This window comes from Tachysurus vachellii, chromosome 24, assembly GCF_030014155.1.
Source record: "Tachysurus vachellii isolate PV-2020 chromosome 24, HZAU_Pvac_v1, whole genome shotgun sequence".
Taxonomy (NCBI): domain Eukaryota; kingdom Metazoa; phylum Chordata; class Actinopteri; order Siluriformes; family Bagridae; genus Tachysurus; species Tachysurus vachellii.
Window position 1 is genome coordinate 5838965 of NC_083483.1, and position 18012 is coordinate 5856976.

Sequence of the window (18012 nt, forward strand, 5' to 3'; positions counted from 1 at the left end):
TCCATATCTCAGCCCCGCCCAGATGTTGTTTTCGGTTTTTGGCGCGCCGGTGAAGCTGAGGGAGCGCGCGCGCACACACACATACACACACACACATACGCACACACATACACAGAGTTTTTTATATAACTTTTATTTCTTTAGCTTTTATATAACAGTAGCTTTGACTATCTTATTATGTCGCTTTGTAGAAGCCAACATTCTGTTTTCTTATTTAAGCTTAGACAAAAATTTATAAAATTTAATGTGGCCGGGGGGGGGGGGGGGGCATGGTGGGTTTGTGGTTAGCACGTTCGCCTCACACCTCCAGGGTCGGGGTTCGATTCCCGCCTCCACCTTGTGTGTGTGGAGTTTGCATGTTCTCCCCGTGCCTCGGGGGTTTCCTCCGGGTACTCCGGTTTCCTCCCCCGGTCCAAAGACATGCATGGTAGGTTGATTGGCATCTCTGGAAAAATTGTCCGTAGTGTGTGATTGCGTGACTGAATGAGTGTGTGTGTGTGCCCTGCGATGGGTTGGCACTCCGTCCAGGGTGTATCCTGCCTTGATGCCCGATGACGCCTGAGATAGGCACAGGCTCCCCGTGACCCGAGGTAGTTCGGATAAGCGGTAGAAGATGAATGAATGAATGAATGTGGCCTAGGGTTTTCGAGCCACATGCACCAAATTCGGATATGTTGTAGACCCTGGTCTGAAGTTTGTTGCTATGACTTTTATAAGCGATCCGAGTACTGGTACTTCCGGTACCGGGTCTCAAAATGGCCTTTTTTTCCCCATAGACTCCCATTATAAACTTTGGAGGTTTATAACTCGGCAAGCTTTCGAACTATCTACACCAAACTCGACCAGCTCCTTTAGGGTGATACTCTGAACAAAGTTTTAAATTGGTGTACCGACTGGCCTTTCGGTTGTCCCACAGCCTCGCCTGTGCAAAAGAAATATGCAAAATCAAAAAACTTTTTACAACATTGACACGTGACATACAGTATCAAAACACTCAGAACAATGAGGGGAACTTCCTCACGGGTATTGTGATGACATCACGTGAAAATAAAAAATTTTGCACAACATGGGCATGTGACATATCAAAACACTCAGCCCAATGAGGGGGAACTTCCTCAGGAGAATTCGGATGATGTCACATTCTCGTCTCCACTTGCCTCCAAATGTTTTGGCATCCTATCTTTCTGTCCACTTGCCTCCAAAAGTAACACTGACCCTTATGTCCACTCGCCTCCAAAAAGCACCGGCCTTTGCGAATACTTGCACCGTCAAAGCCAACATCAAAGTTTGTCACAACAAACTTTACAAATCTAGTTAATATTAATGATCTTAATTATTAATGCCATTGTTTGGTGTTTTCTTTAGCAACAACCAAAGACTCCTTCTAATACTGTATGTCATCGACTCTTCATCAACAACCAGATTTATTTTAGTACAAACAAATATTTTTTTATAGTAACCTTCAGACTCCTACTTATACTGTAAGTTAATCCCTTTCCACTGCTTCTCTCTTTCTACCCATCCTGAGGCATCCAGACATTGTACCAGCTCCGATTGTCTTCCGTCCTATGAAGATTTTAGAGCTCCACTGAGATGAGGGTGACTTTGTGAGGATCCTGAGACATCTAGAGATCTTCCAGCTCCAGTTAGCCTCTGCTATACTAAAGAGGAGACGCAACTCCATGTGGTCTTTGAGGACAACGATCTCCTCATCAATACAACATTTATCAGACTGTGTATTTATAATCACACCCTCCAGTGTCACCCACATGAGTATGAGGTTCCCCTTTATGTCTGGTTCCTCTCAAGGTTTCTTCCTTTACAATCTAAGGGAGTTTTTCCTCCTCACCACAGTCACCTGAGTCACCTCAGACTTGTTCATTGGGGATAAATACAAACACATTTAAATATATCTCATGTTAATCTTGATTTTTGTATTCTATTAATCTTTCTATTATTCTTTATAATAACCTTATAAATAACGTTTATGTTCCGTAAATCTGCTTTAAGACGATATCAATGGTAAAAAGCGCTATACAAATAAATTTGAATTGAATTGTTGAGTTTCTATAGTAACAATCAATTAGTAAATGTTATTGTATGATGGTCTGCATTTCTAACCGACGAACAGTCAGTGAGGTCCTAACTTCATTAAATACAAGCAAATAATATGATAAATGCATAAAAGTGAGCTTAAAATGAAGAAAAAAGGAAAGAAAATACACACATACACACACAGGTCAGGGTCCTGGTGGATCCAGAGCTAATACTAATCAATAAATCAATTTATTGATCTGTTTTGTAGTGTTCATATGCTCAGTGGACAGATCATATTCCTCATACTGTACATCAGCATACAAATAACAAACTATATCTGCACTAAATATCACAGTCCAAGGTTTGTTCTTTTAGATGTCTACTTGACAGAATTGATACTGGAGTAAAGAAATAGAAATATAAACTTATATTCAAACATCATATACGAATTTAAATGAGAACGGTTATGATGTGATTGGTGTCCATAATTACCTGGGTTTTGTTGATATACCACACTTTTCCCTCCATTTTCATGTCAAACCAATTTCTTTTCACAACACATAATTTAATCAGAATCACAATCAATCAGAATACTTAATTAATCCCCAGGGAGAAATTGTTTTTTGTTAAGACAGCTCCAAGACACCAAAATAAGAATACAAACATAGAGACTTATATACACAAGATAGCATAAAGAAAAAATATAAATAAAGCTAGGATTTAAGTAAGTATACCGGCAAAGGTGTATTGTTACACGAGATATGTTGTTACAGGTAGGAAGAATTTCATGTGTGGCTCTGTGGAGAACCTTGGTTAAATGAGTCTGTGACTGAATTTATTCCAGGACATCATGGGTGGAAGATGTTCTTTCACGTCCTTCTTTCTGACACTAGTCAGTGTGTCCAGCTCCACCCCAACATCATCACTGGCCTTAGAGTTAGATACCTTTGTTCAGTCTGTTAGCATCAGCTTCCTTCAGTTCGCTGCCCCAGCATGCAACAGCACAAAAGATAGCACAGGCCACCACAGACTTGTGTAACATCTTCAGCATCGTCCTGCAGATGTTGAAGGACCAAGGACCTCAGCCTCCTCAGGACGTAGTGACGGCTCTGGCCATTCTTTCACCTTGAGCTGTAGATGGTTCCACTTACACCATATGACACATTTATCCACTGTACTCAGTCTCCTTACCACCACTGATGCTACCAACTATAGTTGTCATTATATATATATCTGTGTGTGTGTGTGTGTGTGTGTGTGTGTGTGTGTGTGTATGTATATATATATATATATATATATATATATATATATATATATATATATATATATACACACATATATATACACACACATAAATACATACATACATACACTCATCTGCCACTTTATTAGCTACACCTGTCCAACTGCTCGTTAACGCAAATGTCTAATCAGCCAATCACATGGCAGCAACTCAATGCATTTAGGCATGTAGACATGGTCAAGACGATCTGCTGCAGTTCAAACCGAGCGTCAGAATGGGGAAGAAAGGTGATTTAAGTGACTTTGAACGTGGCACGGTTGTTGGTGCCAGACGGGCTGGTCTGAGTATTTCAGAAACTGCTGATCTACTGGGATTTTCACGCACTACCATCTCTAGGGTTTACAGAGAATGGTCCGAAAAATAAATATCCAGTGAGCGGCGGTTCTGTGGGAGCAAATGCCTTGTTGATGCCAGAGGTCAGAGGAGAATGACCAGACTGGTTCGAACTGATAGAAAGGCAACAGTAACTCTCATAACCACTCGTTACAACCGAGGTATGCAGAAGAGCATCTCTGAACGCTCTGAACAAGTCGAACCTTGAGGCAGATGGGCTACAGCAGCAGAAGACCACACCAGTACTAGTAAGGTGTACCTAATAAAGTGGCCGGTGAGTGTACATGTATGTATGTATGTATGTATGTATGTATGTTTTACATCTGTAAACTCATTTCTACTAATTACAGCGCATAGTTTAACACAAACAGGATCACCTCCTGCACCTCCAGCATTCACATCACCTACAGACTTTCAAAAAATAATTTATTGAACGTTCATTAAAAATACAGATTGCCACATCTAACAGCAGCCACTTCAGAACTAATAAACATGACAGCGCTGGAATGTGTATGCTGTTTTATCTGTTCTAATTCGACTTCAGCCCAGAAAGTCGTTGACCTTTATAACAGTCAATAAGAATGTGCAAATGTTTACACATGCAAAAATCTGTACAGATATCAAAGGCTGGTGCAACTAGACAAACTGGTATGTACGTCGCCCACTGAAGTTATTTGGTACATCTGTTGACATCAGCTGATGTCAAGGCACTTCCTTAGACGAGCAGAACAGCTTTAAGCTTGCAACTCTACAGGAATAAATACAGTTTAAATACAGTTTATATATTAATAATAAAGAGCTTAAAACACAGTAAGTCGCAACTATAAATAAATTCAAGTCTCATCTCAACTTATTTTGCGAATTCTTTTCATTATTGTCTAAGTATGCTCCATGAATAAGGCTTTTATAATCCGCTCATACACTGGTCCTCATTAGAAACATGGGACGTTACAGTCTCTTTGTCCCAGAGAGGCTTGGAACACAAAAAAGATCCCATTTTGTGTCAAAGCCAAAAGGTGCCTTGGCTTACAACCCTTACAGTACAGCAATCTCCCACGTGAGTAAAGATCGAGTCTTATGTTGAGTGAGGGTCAGGTGGACGGTTTCTTCTCAACCCGAGGGATGAATTTGAGAGTCGCAGCTCTCCAAAGCACAGGTGCTAACAGCAGACTTAAGGTTGTGACGCTCAGTACGAGAAGATACACCTGAAGAAAAAGTAGAACGGAAAGACGGCTTTATTCGCGGTTCAGAAATCATCAAAATATTAGTAAGCATGGGATTAAATCATTAAGCCAATCTAGATCTCCTTCTCTTCTAAGACAACTGCAATGTCTTTCTTCCCGGTTTTTTTTTTGGCGTAAGAGAAAAATACTTTGCCCTGTTGAGAGCTGATGATATAGTCAGGAGCCAAGAAAGCAAGATGGCTGTGGGTGGGAGGAATGACTGTACTCTCTGTTCCCTGTCAATCACAGTGACTCTAGACAATCACAGGCGTATATGAGTTTGTGTATGTGGGAGAGAACAGAATGCGCAGAGTGTGTTACTCTGTCCTGCGAAACAGCATTAGTAGCAGGATGAAAAGATGGATTCTGCTGGCTACATGTGTCTCAAAGGAAGTAAATGGTAGGTAATGTATCACCTCCTTGGGTGGTAGCTGTAAAATGAGTAGAGCTGGCTGAGTGGTGAAAACTCTCAGGTTAACAAATCAGGGAGAAACATGCCCAATGTTGGGTTTCATATAACCTGCCACTGATCATTATGGGTTCAAGTTACAATCCTATAGCTTTAAAATGGTGTTTTTGGTGATTCACCTCTCTTGAGATGATGCCGGCTCGACGAGCTCGGCTGCCCAGGACAAAGGAGAACTCGCTGACTTGCGCCAGGCCAGCTGATACAATCCAGCGGATGTGTCGAGAGCCCAGAGGAAGGATTGCCGTCAGCACCAGCACTGCCATGACAAACTTAGCAGGAAAATGTGAAACGAGAGAAGAAAAAGTATTTCAGACACGTCTCGGAAGGTGAGCAGAAGTATAAAGCCATCACACTGAAAAAAAAAACAAACACTTGATGAACTTACTCAATTAAAAGGCACATGTTTGTTCTATGTGGTTGAACTGAGTAACAAACAATTTATTTTCCTATATCCTACAAGATTTAAAATAAAATTAAACATCAAGCTCTCAAACAGATGACGCTTGTGTTTTGCGACAGCCACATTGGTACACAATGGTACAACCAAGCATGACTTAATCACCTAATGTATGTCATACTATAATTCTAATTCTCATCGGTGCCAACTATGAGATCGCACTCCCTCTACCGATGTAGTCGGTAGAAATGTTTTTAAATGTATTATTAGCAATGAAATCTTGTTCTGTCGAAAAAACATATTTCTATGTAAAGTGTACGTAATATTTGTTCATTTGTAAATCTGAGATATTAAAGCATACTCATTTTTCAGCACATGAGTGTTGCACAAACGTGTTGGTCGTTACCTTCATGATCACCACTGACAGGGTCAAAACCAGTAGGATGGTTAACTCGTACAGAACAAACGTCGGGAACACGTGCAGCCCTGTACGAAACGATACAAGAACATTCTCTTGAGACGTGAAGCTGTTTCTTAAAGTTTTTTTTTCCATTATTGGGAAGTCTTCAGAATGGACAATATAGCATTTCGCTGGTATAACAAGCGACGATGTAGCTATAAACAAATAAAAAGTACATTCGATAGATTCAACCAAGGTGAAATATCATTCCACGTACCAATAGATGCAAAGAAAATAATTGCCAGGAAGTCTCTGATCGGCTCAATACAGCTCATGACCTCAGTGGTAATCATGTGACCCTGTGAGGAGATCAGTGCTCCAGCAAGGAAACAGCCGAGCTCCATGGAAACCTCCAGAAAATCTGTTATCTAAAAAGTGTTGATTTGCATAGTTCAAGCTACATAAGGTAAAGTACATAACTTTAACAATGAAATAAACGAGCAGAATCTGGCTGTTGGTAAAATAAATAAATAAATAAATAAATAAATAAAGATCATCAGTTCGCCGCAGTGGATTTAGAATTCAGGTCAGTGTTGGTTTAAATTTGTAGGCAGCCACAAAAACACCGTGTGGTAAATTTAAATATTAGGACGTCAGAACACACTTTTAATACTGGATCCTAATGAATGCATGTCTATGTCTATTCCAATCGTTTCATATTTCTCAGACTAATGACAAAACACTCACTGTGAGCATTAGGAATACAAAGGCTGTAGTCCCCAACACAAGGATCTCTTTGTTCCCTTTACTCTCAGCGTGGAGCTTTCTGTAGAATGGACCCATAAGATGAGATCTGAGGAGCCAGCAGATCATTATCACAACGGCGAAAGAGACGAGGATCTGAGCCAACAGCACGAGTATGCGCAATCCTCCAATCAGAACGCTGCAACAGAGCAGGAGCAACCAATCAAATTGAACCAATCATGCTGTGGTTTAACAAGTTATAAAGTTATTAAAAAAAAAAAAAAAAAAAAAGAGAGAGAGAGAGAAATAAATGAAGATGAAAAATACTACTCCTATTTAAAAAATATAAGTGCCCTGATTTGTTTATGCCATTAGATTTGGTGTTTTCTGCAGAAATACTCATTCTATATCTTCTGAACTCTTGGTTTCACCCACAGCAATTAAACACTGCAATTAACTGTGAGTGCTAACGTTCACTACCCACATCTCGCATCCCACATGGACAACTGTAACAGCTGCTGCAACCCACAACTACTGTGCACCAAATCAACTGTTAAAAATGCACTTACAGCTTTGGCTTCACAAAAAACTCACACTGATGGATACAGAGCTTCTCAAGCCTACTTATTAGCCTGAATAAACAAAAGTACTCCTGTGTTTGTGTGTGTGTGTTTGTCCATATCTGTTGAGAGACAGATAGAGAGAGAGAGAAATTGAGAGAGAGACAGAGAGAGAGAGAGAAAGAAAAAGTGAGACAGACAGGCAGAAAGAGGGAGGGAGGGACAGAGAGGGAGAAAGATTCAGACAGACAGACAGACAGACAGAGGGAAGGATGGAGAGAGCGAGAGAGAGAGAGAGAGACAGAGAGAGAGAGAACTTGGAGTTTTCTTGGACTTGTCTACACAACACATGCAACCACTGCTAGACATTTTGTGCAGTACATAATGCGGTCACACACATAGGCACATCTGCACATTATTGATAATAACAACACTGTTATTTCTATATAACTATCACCTGCATTTCTATATACATTTATAGAAAATTCCACATCTATAGTAAATTCTGTATATGTTTAGTGTTTATTTCTATTTTTAAGATGGGGAAAGTCGATTGTGTTTGGCTGTGGATTGGATATGAAATGTATACAGTACATATATATCACACACACACACACACACACACACACACTCTCTCTGTCTCTTTCTCAATGAACAAATCCAATGGCACAATCAAACCAAATTTGTGTTGGGTCTACAGACTTGAGACTAGGAGCCCACAGTCTTTTTTCACTGACATCATTGTTAACTTAATTTCATTTTCCAACCCGTCTAAATGTGCCAGTTGTGTTTCTTCAGAATAGGGTTCAGTGATTTGATATGATACAGACACCATGTTGAAATGTCCACATGCAGATGGATGTTAATTTACCTGTCCATCCCACCACTCCCTGCCTGGATAAAAGTTGGCATGATCGCGATGAATAGGCTCAGCTGAACATCTTGCATCACCAGCATACCCAATAAAACACTGCTATAATCCAGTTCACCTACACACACACACACACACACACACACACGTATATGTATATATTTTTAAACACAAAAAGACACAAGAACATTTCTTATTTCTCCTTCTGTTTCTTTCACACAGTCCTGTACCTTCCTTATCCGCTCTGGATCCGCCAGAAAGGAAGCGTGACACGAGAGGAGTGCTGGACAGAGACAGACAGCTGGAAATGAACACTGTCTGAATAGGGTGGAGTCCAAACCCCTTTCCCCAAAGAAGCCCCGCCCCCACCATCAGGAGGCTGAGGTAGCTGGAGCCCTGTACAGAGATCTTCCACACCTGCACAAGAAAAGTAAAGAATAAACGAACTCGGTTAAATCCAGAGGGATAAATCTCATGTTTAGCCTCATATCATTTCACACACAAACCTGTTGCACACACAAACCTGTCTCCTGGAAAAGAAATATATGTTATAACAGTTATAACAAGTGAGGACCTTTTAGTTATCAATGTGAAAGAGTGAGACAGAGTGAGACAGTGTGAGACAGAGTGAGACAGGGTGAGACAGAGTGTGACAGGGTGAGACAGGGTAAGACAGGGTGAGACAAAGTGAGACAGAGTGAGACAAAGTGAGACAGAGTGAGACAGGGTGAGACAAAGTGAGACAGGGTGAGACAGAGCGAGACAGGGTGTGACAGGGTGAGACAGGGTGAGACAGGGCGAGAAAGTGAGACAGAGTGAGACAGGGTGAGACAGGGTGAGACAGGGCGGGACAGGGCGAGAAAGTGAGACAGAGTGAGACAGGGTGAGACAGGGTGTGACAGAGTGAGACAGGGTGAGACAGGGTGGAAGAAACTCTGAAAGTTACCAAATATGCAACTACATACAACTAAATACACAAAATTCCAACTAAATATGCAAAACACAACTGAATACTCAAGATTTCCACTACCTATACAACATTTCATCTAAATGCGCATCACTTAATCTAAATAGTCAACATTTCCACGATCGATGCAATATTTCTAAACTCTAAACCATGGGTCGGCAACCCGCGGCTCCGGAGCCACAAATGGCTCTTTCATCCCTCTACTGCGTCTCCCTGTAGATTTGGAAAATAAATATTTAATTTAAATTTTATTTTAGTTAGTTACTTGCGAAATCCGACACACATGAACAGACACATTTTTGGTTTGCTGCAGCGGGCAAGTTAAAATTTTGATGTCATGAAAACGAAGAGGACTCGATTAGACATCGAACATTTTATTTGAAAGTAACTTAACTAAGTGTCTTTTTTGTTAAGGTTAGTTCAAACTGTTCAAAATATTTTTTTGCTTGCAGAAATAAAATTTCGTTTACTCGGTAGCAGTTCATTGATTTCATAAATGCAACACAGTTTTTTCTAAACTTTCCATAAAGGTAAAAAACGATAAACGCAGTGTTCTCTTCATTTTAGATGTCAAAAGGGTTTCGTGGCTCCCTGTGTTTTTTTTTTCTGTGGGAAAAGGGTCCAAATGTCTCTTTGAGTGTTTAAGGTTGCCGACGCCTGCTCTAACATATTCTAAACAAACTAAACACTTATTTCATCTTAACACTCATCACTTAATCTAAACACCCAACATTTCAGCTTAACGACACAGAATTTCAACTAAATATTCAAAATGACAAATAAATACTCAAACAAAATACCCAAAGTTCTAAGTGAATACTACAGGGGTTGGATGATGTGAATGTGTAATATTTGAAGATGAAATATGTAATATTTCTTTATTCGTTTTCAATTCAATTTAGTTTATTTGTATGGCGATTTTCACAATTCACATCGTCTCAAAGCAGCTTTACATAAATATGGAAACAGAAGAAAAAAATTGAAAGTTTAATATTGATTTACTCTCTAACATCTAATCATAATGAACAAGCCTGAGGTGACGGTGGTGAGGATAAACTCCCTGAGATGATATGAGGAAGAAACCTTGAGAGGAACCAGAGTCAGAAGTGAACCTCATCCTCATTTGGGTGACATTGAACAGGAAATAATGTCAATGTAAATAATGTCATTTCTACAACAGTTTATAGTCGAGTGAAATTGTGCAATCTAGAGCTCCTGAGGAACTAAGAGCTCAGCATTATTTCTGAGTTCATTATAGACTTAAAACTAATTCCGTCCTGCCAAAGTCTTCAAACGGTCCCTGATGAAGACAAGCACAAAGCTGACTGACGCAACAGTAACTCGAAGACAGTCTCCAGGTGGCCCCAGCTACAGCAATCCCATGACGCAGATCTATTAAGGTCTATCCAGACGATTAATAAGGTGTTGGGCCACCATTTGCGTTTAATACGGCTTACAACCTCCTTGGAATAGATTCATACAACAACTGAAATCTTCTAGTGGAATTGTGAACCATGTTTATCTAGCAGAATATCTTTTGTTCATCTCAGAGAAGTTGGAGAAGGAAACCGGTTTCTTACTCTTCTGTCCAAAAATTTCCCCACATTAGTTTGATGATGGTGGCTTAGTGGTTAGCACGTTCGCCTCACACCTCCAGGGTTGGGGGTTCGATTCCTGCCTCCACCTTGTGTGTGTGGAGTTTGCATGTTCTCCCCGTGCCTCGGGGGTTTCCTACGGGTACTTCGGTTTCCTCCACCGGACCAAAGACATGCATGGTAGGTTGATTGGCATCTCTGGAAAAATTGTCCCTAGTGTGTGATTGCATGAGTGAATGAGAGTGTGTGTGTGTGCCCTGTGATGGGTTGCCACTCCGTCCAGGGTGTATCCTGCCTTGATGCCCAATGACGCCTGAGATAGACACAGGCTCCCCGTGACCCGAGGTAGTTCGGATAAGCGGTAGAAAATGAATGAATATATGGTTTGATGATATTCCCATCGGGAGATTAAACTGGCCAGGGTTTAATCCATACTGTCCATACTGCTGCTCTTCCACTCAAGACTGTGTAAAATAGCATCATTATTTGGAAACAACATTCGGACCACAGGGTGCACTTGATCACTTGGAATTTACAAGTACTTGCTGGCGATAACACGAGCATGTAGGCTAATGATGGGCTGAGCAGAATATCATAAAATGGCCGCCTAAATCTTCACAAATCCACCACCATATTTGACACTGGCTGTAAATATCCAACTATTTTTTTCTTCTAGTTTCGTCTTTTCCCATTAGGGGTCGCCACAGCGATTCATCTGTTTCCACCTAACTCTAACCTCAGCAATCTCTACTCTCACACCAGTTACCTTCATGTCCATCAGGTTTTTGTTTTTACCTTGTGCAGTCGTTCAGGAGAGAACTCAAGTCCAACCACAAAGAGTGTGAAGAAAACACCCAGCTCCCCCAGCGTCTCTACCTGAACCATGGACTAGAGACAGAAGCAGAGTAAATAAGGGTACATGCACAAAACAGTGAGGATAAACATGCAGAATGTAACGACAATACAACTGCACGTACAGTACGTTACCTTAATGCTGTTAAGCCCTGAAGGACCCAGAAGAATCCCACAAACTATGTAACCAAACATAGAAGGCAGTCCAACCAGTGTGCAGAGCCAGCCACAGGGCAGAGAAAGCATCACTACTGACACCAGGTCCTGTGGAAACAAACAAAGTGTGTTGTTCTGAGCACCTGAGTGCTGCAACCACCCAAAAATCTCTCAATGCCACAGAGCCATCAATCACGTAAGAAAATATTTGCATGAACATTTAGTCATTTGGCAAACAGTCTTATCCAGAGCACCAGGACACTCAGCAGGAAGAGCAGCAAACACTGGTTCATACAGAAATGTACAATATATTCTTACGTGTATAAGAAATAAATATGATATGGTTCATGGCGTTATAGGAAACTAATCAATAATAGGGTCGGAGTGATGTATCCCAATGCACAGAAAGATTATATGTAAAAAAAATCAAATCAAATCAAATTTTGTGCGTCACATACACATACATACAGGGTACGACACGCAGTGAAATGCTTTATGCGACTGTCCGGTATTAGAATAAACAGTATAAAAAAAAAGCAAAAAATTAAAATAATAAAATAATAAGTATAAGTATAAACTATATTGAAAACTATATTAAAAAATATGAAAATATAAAAGGAGAAATAATGTATATACATGTTCATAAATATACATATACATAAATGTGTATGGTTTTTAAATGATTGTCCTTAAAGTGTCCAAGGTGCAGTATGGTGTGTGTGAATAGTGTATAAAGTGTATAAAGTGGCACTGTGCTGTGCAAGTGGGGGGTGAATAGAACAGTGGTGATGGAGAGAGAGGTCCAGTGCTAGATCCTGGGTGTCTCCTGGTTTCAGATCCTAATGGCCACCCCACGGCTGTTTTTTTTTTTTTAATCAATTAATGATCAACAGGTTACGTTTATAGTTATGGAACCATCTCGTAAGGATTGGAACTGGAATTAGAAATTCAGCTTTCATTTGTTGATGTTTACATCTAGACCTGTTAAACACCCAGACCGGTTAAAGACCTGTTTTTCGGGCGAGCAAAAGTATTGGAACACAGCCATGACGTTAATGACATCCTTGTTTGCTTTGCCAGGCTTTTACACCCTTCAATAATGAGAAGTGAGACCGTTCCAGAAGCAGCAATGCGAGTCAAATGGCTTGCTTTTTCCCCCGAAGACACATCCGAAAGAGAAAGACGAGTATAGTAGTCATTCAAAGTACTAAATTATTTAAACAACCAGTATAACAGGACACGCCTGAGCAACAGGAAACTTCCCTCAGTCATGTGTTCCATTATGTTTGATCAGTTTGTTTGACTGCAAACAAAATGTTTGCCTTGTTCTTTAACGCATTGTTTAACATGTTTAGATGTAAATAACAAAAAAAATGAAAGCTGAAATTCTTAGTCATCATATTTATCCTTTGTTTAAAAAAAGTACTTTTTTCCCAGTACTTTCAGACTATATTATATATTTTTCTTTGTGAAATATTTTAAATATTTAAGAACGTAGTCATTTAGTCTAATATCCCTGGTAATCCCTTTGGCTACGGCATGGAACCTCGGGCTGACCGCGGACAATTAACTGTAATTTTCCTGGCATGCTGCTAATACAACACACTCATGTCATTTTCTTCTCGACAACATCAGAAGGATTCGCCCATTTATACCCACACAGGCTGCTCAGGTGCTTGTTCAGTCTCTTGTCATGTAGGGTCCAGACTACTGCAGTTCTATGCTAGCAGGCCTACCTATGAACGCAATTTGTCTTCTGCTGATGATCCAAAATGCAGCTTGTTTTCAACCTGCTTAAGTTCTCCCACACCACACCACTGCTGCGCTCCCTCCACTGCCTCAAAACATTGCTGCATGTCTACAAAGCCAAAAACGGACCAGCGTCCTCTTACCTTAAAGCCCTTATCACTCCTCACACTGCACCTCAGATCTACCAGCACTGCACGACTGGTCCCACCATCTCTCAGGATAAGAGGTAAACAAGAATATTTTCTGTTCTGGCACCAAAGGTGGTGGAATAAACTTCCTCTAGACGTCCGAACAGCTGAGTCTTCAAACGACGGGTGAAGACCTGCCTCTTCCTGAAACACTTAAACTAGCACTAATTTCCCTGGTTGTTTAATGTGTATAATAAAAACCCCCTGAACAGAGTTTTAGGTTGATGGTTTCCTAAGTCTGTAACCTAGTGAACCAGTGTTAATGTATTCGTTGACAGAGACTTCACTTTGTACGTCGCTCTGTATAAGGGTGTCTAGCAAATGCCGTAAATGTAAATGTAGTTTAATTAATAATCGTGACTACTTACAACATTAATTTATTAGTTATTGTTATTATTATTATTGTTATTATTATAAGTTATTATTTTTGTATTATTATACACTGCTGACTCAAATTAGAGACAGAACTGCTTTCAGAGCTGCTGTTAAAAGGAAAAAGAATCATCACCATCTCACAACATGACTTTTCTCTCTTCCCTGTCAATCAGATAAACATTTACAGATCATGGTTGATTGTGAGCTGATGTATGTGGAAGAAGCGTTTGGAGAAGTTCAGAGTGTTTGGCTTCCCTGTGAAAGAGTTTGAAGAGACGCGTCTGAGAGGAAGCACGTACAGTACGAGCCCTCAAGGTCTCATTTTATCAAGCTCGCTAGTGACTAGTGAGGTGATAGTGAGAGGCCAGGCGCTTTGACTGAAGAGCTGAGTTGGTCTGGGTCGTGGGATCAGTCACTAACCCTGATGAAGTGGTGGTCAGCACGTGGAATAGTAGAGTCTCTGGGTTTGGTCAGCACATACTGGTTGTTCTGTGAATCAATGAGCATGCTCAATCCCAGGTAACCTTCTGCTACTTGCCACGACGCATTCTTCATCTTGTTGTCCTCTTCATCTTCCTCCACCCTCAGGACTGCCTCCACGTTGACCCCCTTCATCTGAAAGATGGATGGAAAAGCGAGGAGAAGGACCAAGCAAAGGAAATTTCAAACGGAGAGTGAAGTCGTAATAATAAGCAACAAAGAAATAAGTCTTTCATAATAGAGTTAGTAAACAGAAGAGAGCCTGATGCCTGACCTGCTTGTTGTTGTCAAAGGCGTGATCCTCGATCTCCTCTTCCAGGCGGTCGGCGGCTTTCCGAACGTCCTCGAGAATCTCGTCCAGCATGGAGAGGGTCTTGTTCCGCTCCTGCGCCACCTTCAGTGCCTCCTGCTGGTGCTTCTCAGCTGCCACCAGCTCCACATACTCCTGCTCCTCCTGTCCGGAAAGAGGTCGGGTTCGGATCACACGAGGTCGGGTTCTGGCTCAAGACCAGTTCCTGTCTCGTCACGTCATAGCTTAATCGTAAGGGCTTGTAGACCGACATATATATGTTTCTGTAAAGCTGGTTTGCTGCTAACAAATAAAATTGAATGAAACTGAACTGAACTTCAGTCCTGGAACATTATACCTGGAGCTGGTGGTTCAGCTAATGTCAAGCAAAGCATTGAACACTTGACTAAAGCAAACCATTCATTTCCCCTCATTTTCTCACGGAATAACACACACAGTGTGTTATCAGTCAGTAATGTTCTCTCTAGACACATTGTGCTGTCCTTCACTGATTACAATAGATCTTCTCTGTGCAAAAATAGCTCCAGCACCTCAGGAAAACACCCTGGCATCTTGGTGCTGCTATGGAAACAGCATTATATCAGGCCTGGCGGTTACATTCACGTTACAGGGCCTCGAACCTGGTATCTATAAGCTTATAACAAAATAATAAATTGTTATAATAATAAAAAGACACCAGAAAGGAAGAAACTCTGAGGTCGGTTTACATTGCAGCATCTTAGCACAGTTATCTAAGTTATCTTCATCCATTTATAGATGCCTAAACACATTTTTAAACTTTACAAATCGCAGCTTTAATACAAAGTCAAACATTAGGAAGTAATTAAAGATACCCTCAAGATTTGAAAGCCACTATTCTCAATTATTCAGATCTTAAATCCAGAATTTGAGTTTGCCTCACCTTAATGGCGGCTTCCCTGAGCGCCTCAAGCCTTTGGCGGCTGGTTTCCTTCATGTTCGCCACGTCACCAAAGTCACCTTTCAGCACACGTTGAAGACCGAGCACAGCCTCGAACAGAGAACGCTCGCTCTCATTCAGCTCCTTCTGGAACACCTCGAACGTGTGCACCTGGAAGAGGCGTTCAGCATCAGAGAGCGTCTGGTCATGCACCGCCGCTGCAGCTGCTGCCCCCAGCTTCCGTACGGCTGCGTTCTTTTGCCGCAGGAGGCTCGAGAGGCGGCGGCAGTTCTCGATCACCCAGCGGTGCCCGCCAGCAGACACCGCCCCTCTGCCACGATGCCGCTGAATGGCTTTCCGGGTTAGGTGGTCAGCTGGCTGAAGTGCCCCCACCAGGCTCAGACACAGCAGCGTGTACAGGGTTTGCATTCAGCTGGCTGGTCACTTCAGCTAGAGAGAAAAGGAATAGAACAAAAAACTACAGGAACTGTATTTCACCCTCTATGTTGAGCACTTATAAGCACTAAGAGGCAAAAGTCCATCCAACACCAGTCCTGTGGTCCAACTCTGGCTCTAGTGAAGTTCTAACAGCTGAGTTATCATCAAACAAACAAATAATGCTCCCAGTGATGGGCAGGGCAGAGTGAGAATCCAGTCAGGAATGCAACTTATTCTGCTCAAGTCTCAGCTTTAGTAGATAATCTGGCCAGGATACTGTAGACACGTACATAAGAACTGCTGCCGTAATCACATTTATTCTGAACGCACCTTCAACACACACACAGCACTGTTTAAACAAACAACTGGAGACGTGTAATGATTTATAACCCCTTTTGAATCTGGTCCCTCTCAGGAGTGTTTTGTTGCTCATTAAATATCAGCATCTATTAGAGATCATCAACTTTAATCATCATTTCCATTGGGAAGGTAATGCAGGCTACAGTTAGAACTGACGTAGATGAATTGAGCCTATAGAGTAGAAGTTGTGTAGTTTATACTATTAGTGGTTTGTTAAGGTGGTTTAGGTGTTGGGCTACCAATTTGGAAGGTTGTGAGTTCGATCCCAGGTCCTAGGTGATGGTGACGTTTCTCTGGGGCTTGTGTGGTGGTGGTATTTCTCATACAACGCACCAGTTAAGACTAAACACTAACAGGGTTGAAAACAGAGCAGCTTCATGTCTGTGGGGATGTGGTAGCCTTGTGGGTAAGGTGTTAAGACTACTGTTGGGAAGGTTGTGAGTTCAAATCCCAGGTCCACCAAGCTGCCACTGTTGGGCCCCTGAGCAAGGCACTTAACCCTCAATTGCTCAGTTGTATAAAAAAAATTAGATAAATGTAAGTCGCGCTGGATATAAGGGCGTCTGCAGAATGCTGTAAATGTAAAGTGCAAATCCTTTACTGTAAATATATTATGTGAGATTCGGAAATGGACTCTTAGATGAGATACTTTACTAAATTGAACTATACATGATAACATTCACATTTACATCATTTATCAGAGCAACTTACATTTTTATCTCATTTTATACAAGTGAGCAATTGAGGGTTAAGGGCCTTGCTCAGGGGCCCAACAGAGGCAGCTTGGTGGAGCTGGGATTCAAACTCACAACCTTCTGATCGGTAGCTCAACACCTTACCCACTAGTGTAACACATGGGAAACCAAGATATCTGAGCTATCCTTCTGCTTACCTGGACACACACACACGCACACACGCACGCACGCACACACGCACGCACGCACACGCAAACGCAAACACAAACCCAAACGCAAACACACACAAACACTTACCACGTGTCCTACAGAAACTGTCCATTTTTTAATTAAATAAGGTAAGACACAAACCTTGGAGAATTTCTGTAGGTCCTATCCGTAGCCCTGTGCTCCTCAGTGAATGAAGGAAACAATCGGGCTCTTGTGATACCGCCCCTCTCCAGCCGCCACATACTAAACTACTCTGAACCTGAACCTGAACAGAGCAGCAGCAGCCCTGCGTTCACATACAGACCGGTTTGCGGCAGTCGTGATACCTTCACGTGCTCCTACAATTGTACAGTTTCCCAGTTGCTAAGTCGTAATAATAGATTTTCTTTTTTTGGGGTTCAG

General features: G+C 41.4%; 1 protein-coding gene across 1 annotated transcript; it reads right to left on the bottom strand.

Moving 5' to 3' along the window:
• Window positions 1-4085: 4085 nt before the first annotated feature.
• tmco3 (transmembrane and coiled-coil domains 3) lies at window positions 4086-17928 on the bottom strand. Its single transcript, XM_060860814.1, has 13 exons — window positions 17752-17928; window positions 15911-16357; window positions 14974-15153; window positions 14640-14834; window positions 11887-12015; window positions 11695-11787; window positions 8568-8754; window positions 8338-8455; window positions 6910-7105; window positions 6440-6590; window positions 6169-6248; window positions 5485-5634; window positions 4086-4878 (listed from the first exon to the last, which is right to left on the bottom strand). The coding sequence occupies exons 2-13, from the start codon at window positions 16334-16336 to the stop codon at window positions 4765-4767; spliced, it is 2019 nt and encodes a 672-aa protein (XP_060716797.1). The 5' UTR covers window positions 16337-16357; window positions 17752-17928; the 3' UTR covers window positions 4086-4764.
• Window positions 17929-18012: the final 84 nt, after the last annotated feature.

Bases quoted from the DNA above. Each gene is read 5' to 3' on its own strand.
- tmco3 (XM_060860814.1), bottom strand. From the start codon at position 16,336: ATGCAAACCCTGTACACGCTGCTGTGTCTGAGCCTGGTGGGGGCACTT. The intron at 8,456-8,567 runs GTACAGGACTGT...GTGTGTGTGTAG, and splicing joins ATCCAGAGCGGATAAGGAAG to GTGAACTGGATTATAGCAGT. The intron at 4,879-5,484 runs GTGAATCACCAA...CTTTTTCTTCAG, and splicing joins CCGGCATCATCTCAAGAGAG to GTGTATCTTCTCGTACTGAG.